This window comes from Berghia stephanieae, chromosome 1, assembly GCF_034508935.2.
Source record: "Berghia stephanieae isolate SIO BIC M18660-M18661 chromosome 1, UCSD_Bste_1.3, whole genome shotgun sequence".
NCBI classification, from domain to species: Eukaryota; Metazoa; Mollusca; class Gastropoda; order Nudibranchia; family Aeolidiidae; genus Berghia; species Berghia stephanieae.
The window spans coordinates 5,709,797-5,722,296 of record NC_088360.1 but is presented as its reverse complement, the minus strand read 5'-3'; the positions used below and the strand labels follow the sequence as shown (position 1 = coordinate 5,722,296).

General features: G+C 36.7%; 1 protein-coding gene across 1 annotated transcript in view; it reads right to left on the bottom strand.

Annotated features, from left to right (window-relative positions):
* Window positions 1-3,306, bottom strand: part of LOC144963529 (polycystin-1-like protein 3) — an 18,580-nt gene extending 15,274 nt beyond the window's left edge. Inside the window, exons 1-5 of the mRNA XM_078897603.1 lie at window positions 3,231-3,306; window positions 1,925-2,019; window positions 1,431-1,557; window positions 996-1,105; window positions 1-173 (exon numbers count right to left, since the gene is read on the bottom strand). The exon at window positions 1-173 is cut by the window's left edge and continues 29 nt beyond it. Coding sequence (XP_078753729.1) covers window positions 1-173; window positions 996-1,105; window positions 1,431-1,557; window positions 1,925-2,019; window positions 3,231-3,306 — 581 coding nt within the window. The remainder of the gene's footprint in view (window positions 174-995; window positions 1,106-1,430; window positions 1,558-1,924; window positions 2,020-3,230) is intronic.
* Window positions 3,307-12,500: the final 9,194 nt, after the last annotated feature.

Sequence of the window (12,500 nt, the reverse complement as noted above, 5' to 3'; positions counted from 1 at the left end):
ACCTTTCTCATGCCGTCATGTAGGACTCTGATGCCTGTGTTGGTGTATTCCCCATACAGGACACAGAACGGTGTGGAGGTCATCTCCTTTGAAGATGATATTCCTGTGTAGATGGAAATGGTGTATACCCATTTATGGGCAGGGTCGTTGTCAACAAGAGGAAGGTAAGTCCACTGTAAAATAAAAGTGTAATACGAATAATTATTTTCAATAAATTCACATTCATTTATTAAATGTGTGACCTGCGGCAGAATTGATTAATTAATACACGGAGATGCACAAGTTGCAGGGTAATATAATACGAGTTTTTACCGATATCGAAAATTGTGTTCGTCATCCGAAATATGACGAGATCATTCCTCGATGTCAATAAATTACCGATCTTGGCAGATAAGAGAAAATTTAAGAATATAAAAGTGTAAAATTAAATAGAAAACACAATATATATATGGTCCAGATTAATTGTTTGCGCACCGCAATTCACCAACAGGTCAGAAATCACTATTTATCTGACTTGCATTTAATATGAACAAATAAGTACGAAGGTGTTTTCATTGTTTAACAATATACACCTCCCCCACCCCCAAATCATTTAATCAAATTTTCATATAAAAACTTCAGGAGTAACCTAATATGAATTTCTAATACGGATTCTGTTATTATTTCGTCTCGATAAATTTCCAGATACTCATACGCACCTGAGTGGGAGTGTATAATATGTGTAAACTTCTCTGACTAATGGACAAAAATTAAAAGTCAGAAAAATAATGCTATGCTTATTTTCATCTATCAGTGCTCGATTTAACAAAACCAAGGCACCAGAACTACTCGGCCTTTTTATTAAATATCGTTAGATACGATTTTCGTAACATGCTACGTCGACGACGGCGATTATGGTGATGATGATTGAAAAGGAGGAGGAGAAGGGGGAGGAGGAGGAGGAGGAGATAATGATGATGATGAAGTCAACAATGACTATGACAGATTGCTCTCACCAACACAGAATCCAACTTGTCTTGTCGTCGCAACAGGACGATTCCAATGATGAGGCCGGCAAGTACCATACACACTAGAGTCAGAACATAAGGACTGTTTATAAGGTTATCTAGAAAAATAGTTGAAAGAAAAAAGTACAAATAAAAAACAAATCGCAACTTACTTTCGCGTCCACATTAAAGAAGTGTGTTCATTATGCGATGCTAACGTTAGACTACATATAGTGCGGGTTTAAGTAGTTAAACTTGTTACAAAAGAAATGGAACCGTAACGTTGTTTTTTTTTTTGGGTGTCAAAATATTGTTTGGAAAATTGCATTTCACTTTGGTCCCTGTAATTTGACCCAAAGTGTAAAAATTGAATTGTTATTATCTCTAATAATTTTATTTTACGAAAACAAGGATCTACGTTATCTTTTTTTTCCAAATGCCAACCTGAGAAATTGCTGAAGACATCCTCAAAGTCAATGGGAACGGGTGTAATGAAGATGCTGGACACAGAGAAAGAGCCAAAAATGTTGGAGGTGAAGATCAGCCCGGAGTCCTCACTGATTTCTGTTGCCTGAAGTAAATAAATAGAGGAGGAATTGCTTTAACTGCTCCAAGTGTAATGTAAACAGGTGTGGACAGGCTAATATACAGACTGTGATTCAAAAATATTTCGGACAAAGATGAGGCCAAAGTGATCATAGAATTGGCAAAAGCAGCAGACATTGTTGAGTCCATCCTTGAGGTCAGTAAAACCAGTGAGATAGAGTCAGGAGTGTTGTGTGGTGTCCTTGAGGTCCATAAAATGAGTGAGATAGAGAACATGTGTGTTTTGTTATGTCAAGATTTCAAGATCCCACCTACATACTCAATTGGTGTCATTAGAACGTATCCACGTGTTTTGTAATATCAAGATTTCAATATCCACCTACGATACTTACATTGGTGTCATCAGAACGTATCCACGTGTTTTGTGATTGGTCCCAGTACAGAACTGTCATGCTGTATGATGCCAGGATGATTTCATTTGTTCCACCTATCGGTGGAAGAGATGGGAGCTTGATGTCAAAATATATAGACAAATGAGTTAATATAAAAATGAACAATTAAACGGTGACAGACAAGGCAGGAAGAAAAAATTCCGTCTTCCTCGACTGGGGATCAAACCTCAGACCTCCCGATTACCGGTCAGATGTACAACCATTACACCATAGAGGCTTCTGATAGTTGGGACAATCTTAATTCCTATTCTTCACAAGGGTACGCTTTTTACGCTGTGAACCCTCGCTTGCATTACACAGCACAAACATAATAGAATAACAGATGTATTGATGGATAGACACATAGCGAGATAGATGAATGAATGAACGATACGAGGTGGATGCGATATTGAGTTGGATGGCTGTAGAGAATAGAGCAATAGAGGAATGAATGGAAGAATCAATAAATGGTTATTGTTTTGCACATGGACTGAATAATATCTTGAGCAAAGGGAGACATATTGATGGGTGGAAGGATTTGATTATCAATTGATATGTGAATATATTTGTACTAATGGGTATATAAATGAATACACGAAAACATTTTTTTAAATAGAAATAGAAATGGATCGTTTTTTGTATCCATTTTAATTCTTAGATCTTCAGTCCATCGATCTCCAATCCACGGACGTACATTCAACAGAACTTCAATCATTAGAACTTCAATCAATCACTCACTCACAAACATCTTTAACCAATAGAACTTCAATCATAACATCTTCAATCACTAGATTTTCAATCACCAGTTCCTTTGACACTAGATCTTAAACACCGGTCAGTCAATAAAGCTTCAATCACTGTAACTTCAATCACTACGTCCTCGATCACCATATCTTCAATCACTAAATCTTTAATTTTAAGATGTCTAATCTGTAATTATTCGATCTTCGTTTAAAGTGCATAGATCCTGGATTGAATAGTAAGCACAATGACCTATAATTATGACATGCTCTAGTGAAATAAAGTCACCCGTTTTTTAAAGATTATGTAAACTTGTGAATATATTATTGATCGCATGGATATCGTGGGCTTCTTAAAATGTTATTAACAATTAATAGTCCTAGTTCCAATGTATTCTTTATTGATTGTAAATGGCAAGATTAAGGGAAAGGACTGAGGATTCCTACAATCATAGACCTTAAGAGCTGAGTTTGCTTTATAGACATAATTCACAAATTTGTACTTTCAATCTGATAAAACATTTTACCTGATTCGTCTCTTAGAAACACGACAAAGTAACTTCCAAAAAGAGTCAAGTTCTTCCCATACATCTTCACCGACATTGTATTGTCGGTCAATTTCGTCACAAAATTTACATTAAGCGAGTTCCTTGTTTGGTCTACTCCATTTCCGGTCACCTTGACATTGACATCTGCTTCATCAGACGCTGGAATACCATCTATCCTAGTCTGGCCTCTGAAGACACGTTCATCTCCACCACGAAGATCATATCCGGGTCAACTCCAGCCAAGGATATGTTGTAGCTACTCGACACGTTTGGGTTGAACTCATTCTTGGGTGGGGTTGGGCTGAAGGTCAAGGTCACGGGTTCTGAGGTCACGTTAATGAGAGTTCCATCGGTTTCTTGTATTCTGAAGTTGACAACTTTCCCGTTCGGATCAGCACTGGTTGCTGGGTATGGGCTTATGTCGTATGTAATAGCCTGTATATTAAAACAAAGTAAAATTATCAACACAATGGTTATCAGTTTATAATACATTCTCGTTATACTTTACTTAATAATGTTAAACAGTAATTACCAAACTAAAATGTTTTTTACCTTAATTTATTAATTTGACGCGGGGAAACTATTGTTCATATACATAATGTGTATTTGTTTAAAGATTGATTTGGTCTTTTAGGGGTTATCATTGATCACCAAGTTACAAATCATATGGGCGCCAGGGAAAAGAAATATGATGATAGTCATATGATTATTAATCAGTAATTTACCCGAGTTTTCATGGACCAAAGGAAAAACGTCTGTCATATGGGGACTGATTCAAACATATCACAGAAGTAGCTGCCATAACAAAATCTGTCCTATTATTAATGGCAGATAATCTTACCAAAGCCTGTTTGTTGTCACCTGTTTCGGATATTTCAATCCTAGCGCCCACTGCCTGTATACTGGGGGTGGTCACTGGTGAGAGTGTTCATGTTCAGGGTGATGTTGCCCGTCGTCATCTCAACTCCGTTCTCGCCGCCGCTGTTGTTTGAATTGAGGATAATTGCTGACAGCGTAAACAGCGAGTCTTCCATCTTGTTGTAGACCGTATTTGACTGGAATGACAATACCAATAAAAAACGTTTTATCAGCTAATTATCAGCCAGGTCCCCTGGGGGGGGGGGGTGTATTTCACCGATCAATTCCGTTGGTAATATTCAGCCATTGACTTCTTTAATTTATAGGTAATATACTGACCCCCCCCCCCTCCCCCCTAAAAACAACGTCATAATAAATGGCAGTAAACAAAGTATATAGTATTCAAAAATACAACCCATGGAAGTATCTTTTACGTTGAGTTCTACTACCGACAACTAGCTTTTCACTTCCTCATCATTTTTTTATTGTGACGTATCTTTTTAGGAGATATCTGGATTTGAGTTAAGGAATTTGACAATCCAACACCGGGTTTTGAAAGGGCTTGACAAATAATAATACAATTTGTAGAAAATTATCAACCATAACACTGATATACATAATTGTAGCTCAGATATAATGCAATTAATGACATCGCAGAGGTTTCCTGATAGTTCGGACCATTTAATCTGGAGGTCTGAAGTTCGATCCCCAATCGAGATGTAATAATTTTTTCTTGTAATTTCTTTTCTTTTTATTTTGCTCTATTTCATACACATCTTTTCTGAGTTTTTATCTTACAGCCATACCTGCTCCCACGTTTTTCTACACATCACTGAGTTGTTTATAAAACGGCATTTGTGATTTTCATGTTTCAATACCAAAAGTCCCCTGTAGACTATTTACTATTGGTATCTACATCCATGTTTTTGCTATTCACGAAACATAAACTGGAATAAACTCTAGCGTTATGATGAGTTTATGAAAACTAGACTCACCTGTTTATGGACATTTGTTTTCACAGTTTGGAATGTCGTATCCACAAAGTCCATGATACCTGGAGGTGAAAAATATTCTCCTGTTAAATAACATTCGTAAAGAAAAAGATAGGTTAGCTTAAGTACTATATTTCGAGAAATGAACCAGTAGTTAAAAAGATGAAAACTGGGACAAACCTTTTTGTCCAGCGGGGATGAATACAGGCAGGGTAGCTTAACAATGTTATGGTACGAGTTCGATTCAGTGCTACGCAGTGTGACTTTGAGCAAGTCACCTTGTCATAGCTTACTTTGGGACGCTGCAGTGCGGCTGACGCCTGGAGTATTTTAGTCTTCCTATGGAATAATCCTTCAATAATGATATTTCTTTGGGAATAATTATAGGGAATTATTGAAATTTATAATGAAAATAATAAAGTATTCTATTTAGCTTTAAATTCACTTATCGGCATCTGGTTAGTCAGAGGGATTACTATTTCATTACCATGAATTAAAAATAAAAATAACAGCTTACTGTCCGTAACAGACATGAGCGTTTCCGCAGACCACGAGGTACTTGAGATGATTTTGTCTGTCAAAATGCTTACAACTTCCGCCGAGGAGCTCTGAAAAAGAAGAAAGTAATGGAATTATACCGGAACCGCGAAAATCAAGTCGCTAGTTTCGAAGTTTCGTCGATTCTCCGTCAGCCGATAGGTCGTGACCAGCAAAATCTGGACATGCAAACTGCGAAGAAGTTTGAGTTACTTGACAGCGGAGGTTCATACAGACTAAAGAGATGACATTATTATAATCTTTCAAAGACATAGACTTGATTTTCTTTGACAGCAGTGGTTCATACAGACTAAAGAGATGACATTATTATAATCTTTCAAAGGCATAGACTTGATTTTCTTTGACAGCAGTGGTTCATACAGACTTAAGAGATGACAATATCATATTCTTTAAAAGACATAGACGAAAACAAGCTAAAAATTAAAGGCTTGTGTTATTTACCCATGACTTATATGTTTCCAATTGAATTAACATGCGTTCGCAGTTCGCAAATCGCCTTTCGTAGTCCATGTCTCTACACCTCATCATTCACAATAGAAAGAAACCGACAGGGATTGACTACCAATGTATTGGGTGAGCCCATTGTTAGGGTAGGTTACTAACTTGAGGATCAGAAGGTTGTAGATTCAAATCCTAGAATAATATTTTGTTGCTTTTTTAAAAAAAATATCGTGACTGCAGTCTGAAAGGCATTTTCTTGTATGAATACATTGTAGACAAAATTTTGAAAAGGAAATGCCGCTAATTAAATAAGAATCTTTGAGTTGAAGATAACATAACACGCCTTAAACAATACTCTTTTGCTCAAGATCAGTTTCCATTTCAATGGCAAGTTAGTAATATATGCAACGCAGAGCAATGCGTGAAATTTCATAGCAAATTTAACAGATCATATAAGTCATTCAAACTTCGTCAATCACGATACGTAACAAATGAATAAGTTGGTATTTTGGATGGTTTGTGAAAACTTGGAGGTTTGTGATATTTTGGGATTTAATATGTGTCAATCATGTCAGAGCGCGACATTTAGGATATATAATTGAAAGAAGCATATTATTGAATTGTCTAAAGCTGATGATGATGATGGTGATGATGATGATGATGATGATGATGACGACGATGATGATGATGATGATGATGATGATGATGATGATGATGATGATGATGATGATGATGGTGATGATGATGGTGATGGCGGGATGAATACGAGAGAAACTCCAAGAACCTTCAAGAAATTCTTTCATTCAAATACACATAGTAACACTTACTGTCATGTCGGTTCCCCGAACATTAACAAAATCATCGGCCTTGGAGAAGATGTCATTGACGGAGGCCACAGCATTGGACTCGTTTTTGACATCCAGTGTGGAGGCCAAGTACTTAGTCTCTATCTGTTGGAGGGAAAATGATGATTCAGTGTGCCAATTGATAGATAAAACAAGGAACACATTCAAATTACTGAACAATATTTGGAGAACAAACAGATAAAGTATGAGAACCAAACTTTAAAATTTACCAGAGTTGTATTTTGTCAATACTTCTGTATGGATCTCAATGCTGGAGGATGACAGATAACGACATGAACAAGCTGTCTGCATTTCATACAAAATGCCTCAGGAGGATCGTGAACATTTACTGGCCAAAGAGGATTAAAATTGAAAGACTGCTAGATCAATGTGCAATGGAAGACGCGAAGGACGTCATCATGAGAAGAAGGTGGAGACGGATAAGACATGTTATGAGACAGGAGGACGGAAATATCAGCAAAACTGCACTACACTTGACACCCTAAGGAAAGAGAAGAAGGGGAAGGCCCCAGGCAACCTAGAGGAGAAGATGAGAGAGTTTTAGGAGTGGGGGCAGAGAGACATGGAGGTCCCTGAAGATGATAGACACGGACAGAGTAAGATGGAGGTCCATCATTGCTGCCATAAATGTCAGCAGGCATTGGCAGGCATAATGGGCAGTAAGTAATTAAAGTTTTGAAACAAATACAAAATCAGTAGTCAGAACATCAGTCGTTTAATGTTCCCTATTCAATGTCATCAATCTGAAAAGGTTTAGGCTATGTGGTCTTGTGGTATGACACTCGCCTTCGGATTGGAAGGTCCTGGGACCGACACCCGTTCTAAGTGGGGCATTGTTGAGTCTTTGGAAAAAGGCTCATTAATCTCTCACCGTACTCAGGTGTAAACTGAGTACCCGGTCGTTAACAACAACAAAAATCCGAAAAAAATGTAACTTAGGTCATATCTAGTCCTACATGTTAAATGTTATTGACTAGGGACATCTTGTAAAGCGCTATGAACACGTTCAGAGGATATTGCGCTATATGAAAGCTTATGTATGTGAACAGTGCCAGACAAAACAGAAAGAAAAATGCAAGAAAAAATCAGCCCAAAAATTAGCTTGCCTACAGAAAAAAAATCATCCCTCGAGAAAGGCTAATATTTTGGGATGTTTTTTTAAAAATGTATTTTTCTTTCTGCTTTGTCTGGCAGTGTTTCATTCATACTTTTTAGATTTGTGCCTTACATCCGTGATCTTATCCATAGGGTAACAAACAAGTGTTAATTTACTTTTGATGCAACTCTAGGCTTCATTGACCTTGCTTATTATGAGGGAGTTTTGAACTGATGAAAAATAAGAAAAGAAGGGTCGAATTTATTAATGTATTGATGGATTGATTGATTGCTTTATCAATTGGTTTTAATTAATTAAACTAAGTTATTTCAGTTTAATCAATTGAATTCTTCTCGCCCGAGACGCACTTATTTGCAGGATTGATAACCATAGTGTGATGGGTTCATTGTTGTTATGGAAATACTTTCAGACCAACGCTCAATATTGTTGATTATAACATGTTAAATCAAGCCCATAATTGTGGTCAGTTATCAGACCTGTGTATATTTGCACCTCGTCCTTACCATATCGCATTCCTTGCCAGTATAACCAAATGTACACACACAGAACAATCCAGATCCATTTAGGTGACCCGTCCCTCCGTTTTGACAAGGCTCTGGGAAAAAAATGGAATCCATAAAAATTAATCAACTCATTTAATGGGATGTATGAACATGACGTCAATAAAAGCTCTTTGTTATTGTTTTTAGATAGCCATTTGGCTTCTAAGTCTTCATCAAATTCTCTCGGTCAGATATTCTAAATTCTAAAGGCTAGATCTACACACTCAGGTGTAAAATGAGTAACTGACCGTTAACAGCGTTGTTCTGTCCGAAAAAAATGTAATTTCGCCTAACAGGCTTAATGTCTCGTCCTATTTGTTAACTGTTGCTTTTGGTTAGGGACCCCTTATAAAGCGCATTAAGCAAGTTTAGAGGATTTTGCGTTGTATCACAAATTAAAGTATAAGAACCGAATTCGGTATTTTCGCAGTGGTTTGGGTCGGTTTCAGTATTTCCTCAGCCGTCTTCGGTCGGTTTCGGTAAATATTAACACGCCTTTCCAACAGGCCTACTAAATTCTGCTGCCAAAACACTGTTGGGTAGAAGGACAAGTCAGAAAAAAAATTCAGTTTCTCCCGGATTTGTAGCTTGCTCCCTTTGCACATGAAACTAATGTTACACACATGGAGATAGCGTGACCCCGTGTATATGGTATATAAGAAGAATACAAAAGCTTACCGCCAAATTCTAATTCCAGAGGGTCACTATAGTTGGAATGGACGAGTGTACCACCGTTGATATAAACGGCCACTTGGCATTGATATAGATAAATACCTTCCTCTTGTGCTTTAACTTCCGCAAATCCTGGAGAAATCTCGTTGATTTCGGTTCCATTCTCAAAGGCGTGGTAATGGGCTATACTGTCTGTGGAGAGAAGGATGACATGGTCTAGGCTCTAGTCTTGATTGAAATCATCAAGTTTCCTCAAGGACGAAAAGTAAATTCTTAATACCATTTAAATACATAACAACAACAACACATATTATGATAATAATAATAATTATTATTATTATTTTTTTTTTATAATAATGATGATGATGATGATGATGATTATTATTATTATTATTATTATTATTATTTTTATTATTATTATTATTATTATTATTATTATTATTATTATTATTATTATTATTATTATTATTATTATTATAACAATGATAATAATAATGGTAATAGTAATAATAATGATAATATAATAATAATAAATAATAATAATAATAATAATAATAATAAGAAGAAGAAGAAGAAGAAGAAGAAGAAGAAGAAGAAGAAGAAGAAGAAGAAGAAGAAGAAGAAGAAGAAGAAGAAGAAGAAGAAGAATAAAATGTCTATTGCGCATTTCCACTAATTCGCCTTGTTCATGACATGTTATGAGAAAGAAAGAAGGCAAACTCGTCAAAGCTGCCCTAAACAGCCCTGTCAAATTAACCCCTCTATTCCCAGCCATAAAAGTGACTGAAAATGCATTCCACTGCCAGACATTAAAAAAATATTCCTAAATCGACACAACATATTGTTAAAAGATTGATATCTCCTGCTTAACTGCATCCCAATGGCAAGGCATTCAAAACGAAAAAGGTAATGTACATTAACAAATATATCAGCATCAAAAAAGATGATTAAATCCCAAACACGAAACGGTGCGGGCTCAAAGCCCTTCTTCAACCAATAATAAAGTCATATTAAAAAGTCAATACATCACTTCAAATCCAGGCGTATGGCAGTCTTTTCTGGGGTCTATTTATGTTGATTTAAAGTGATATATTAACGTTTTTACTGTTTTAGCATTGACCGAAGAAGGGTTTTGAACCCGAAACTTCCGATGTCTGATATTTTGGTCTTTTTAAAAGTTGTTATATTCATTTTTGTAAATCATCAGAACTTTTGCACTTTGGTAATTTTTAAAAAGTTTTGTTAAGAATATTGATGTCTGTTAAACTAAAAAAAATAATTACCATAGCCAAATTCTGTGAAATTATCCCAGTCGGACTGGTTAAAGGTACAGACCAAGGTGATGGTGGTAAGTAATGGGATTGCGGCAATGTCGAATGTACTCCCGCCACACTCCCATCCCATCAAAGGTAAGGGGACGCTGGGGTCCATCACAAGGGCTGTAAGAAAAAAACAGTAACCAAAAATTAAAAGAAGCATTGCTTGGCAATATTGTGTCCCAAATAGCCAGAGAATTATTTTAGCAATGTTGCCCAAATAGCCACAAGGTTGTTTGAGCCATGCCGTCAAAATAGCCACAGGGCAATTTCGGCGATGTGGCCCAAATAGCCACAAGGTTATATGGGCAATGTGAAACATTTAACAGGAGTAACCCTATTTTGTCGCTCTTAATAATGACTAGATAGGAAAACTGAAGTACCCAAAGCCGCTCTTCCATTGGTTGAAATGTTCAAATTGCCCATACTATTATAGCCAGAACAACGTATTAGAATTCTCTGGGCAATATTGCCGAATCAATAATTTCGATAACGATGTTAGCCAGGTGGTTAACCACGAGGTCCCTGGTTTCAGAATTTTGTCAAGATAAAGGTAATTTAAATCGATCGATATTTGAAGGGCGAGTTTTCTGGCCAAATTCTGGAATACGAGTTTTTCCTGAGTACGGAAGTTTACTAGATAAACTAATCTATCATTATGGATATTATGGAGTGACTTGTCTGGTATGGTCTTTCTCGAATGTATTCAGGGCATAGTATCCATTCACACTTGAAACAAGTGAGACAATGTGAGCCCCTTATGCGTGGTGCCGAGCTCGGGTTAAAAATGGTTTGTTTACACTATCATTGAGAGTGATCAGACCACAGACATTGATCAAAGTTGAACAGCTTCACAAAGGGATCTGTAAGGGCCAAGTTTCTTACCCTTGGGAAAAAAGAACCGTCAACTATGGAACAGGAACCCATGTCCCTCAGGTGTTATTCTGCATAATTGATTTCTAAAAATCATAACATTGCCTACATTGATGAAAGCCTCCTATATTTTGTAATTATTGAAATGCCTGAGGTTGTAAACTAAAGATAGAATGAAACGAAATCAAATACATTAGCTTCGGAAAAAGAAACCAAAAATCTCCACAAGGAATGTTTCGAGCTGAAAACCTTTCTCAGCCAGCTAGATAAACAGATTTTTTTTTGTTTCCAAATATTTTAAATGCAATTGCATTTCATATCATTCCTTAATTCAGTTTCAAACATTTATGTAAAGCAAGAAAATCCATTGTATTTCCTAAAGCAAACAAAAATTCGATAAATTAGTTTCTTACTTTGATTTGCTGAACAATTCATTGTCGCTCCGTTTCATTATTCCCTAAAAACCTTTAATAAGATCCAAGTAGTATATCATAGTGTCCAACGGTCACTCATAAAATAACCATCCCGACTATGATTAATCAAACATAATATGATCTGTGGCATGCCATAATGTCAAAACTAAGACAATTGTCCGAATAACCACTCGGGCATTGGTCAGTGTTCAAGTGGAACAAAAACATCCCATCAGAGTTAATAAACGTGCCAGTGAGTGAGCAAACTTGATTAATGCTGAGGACTATCGGATTGTCTCATGATTTGTGTTGTACATTGCTTCCATTTGTGGTAATAGGACTCTCTCTCTCTCTCTCTCTCTCTCTCTCTCTCTCTCTCTCTCTCTCTCTCTCTCTCCCTCTCTCTCTCTCTCCAGAATTCTAGATTACTGCTGGTGAAGCGTCAGGAGTAGAAACGTCGGGAATTCCCCCCTCCCTTTCCTTAATTTCTCGTCCTTACGCCCAACAGATTGGGTACAGGTTAATCCTAATGGAAATTATTGTTACGATAAACCAGCACCCCAATGAAGTGGCAAGCAATATTTACTATCAGCTTTCAATG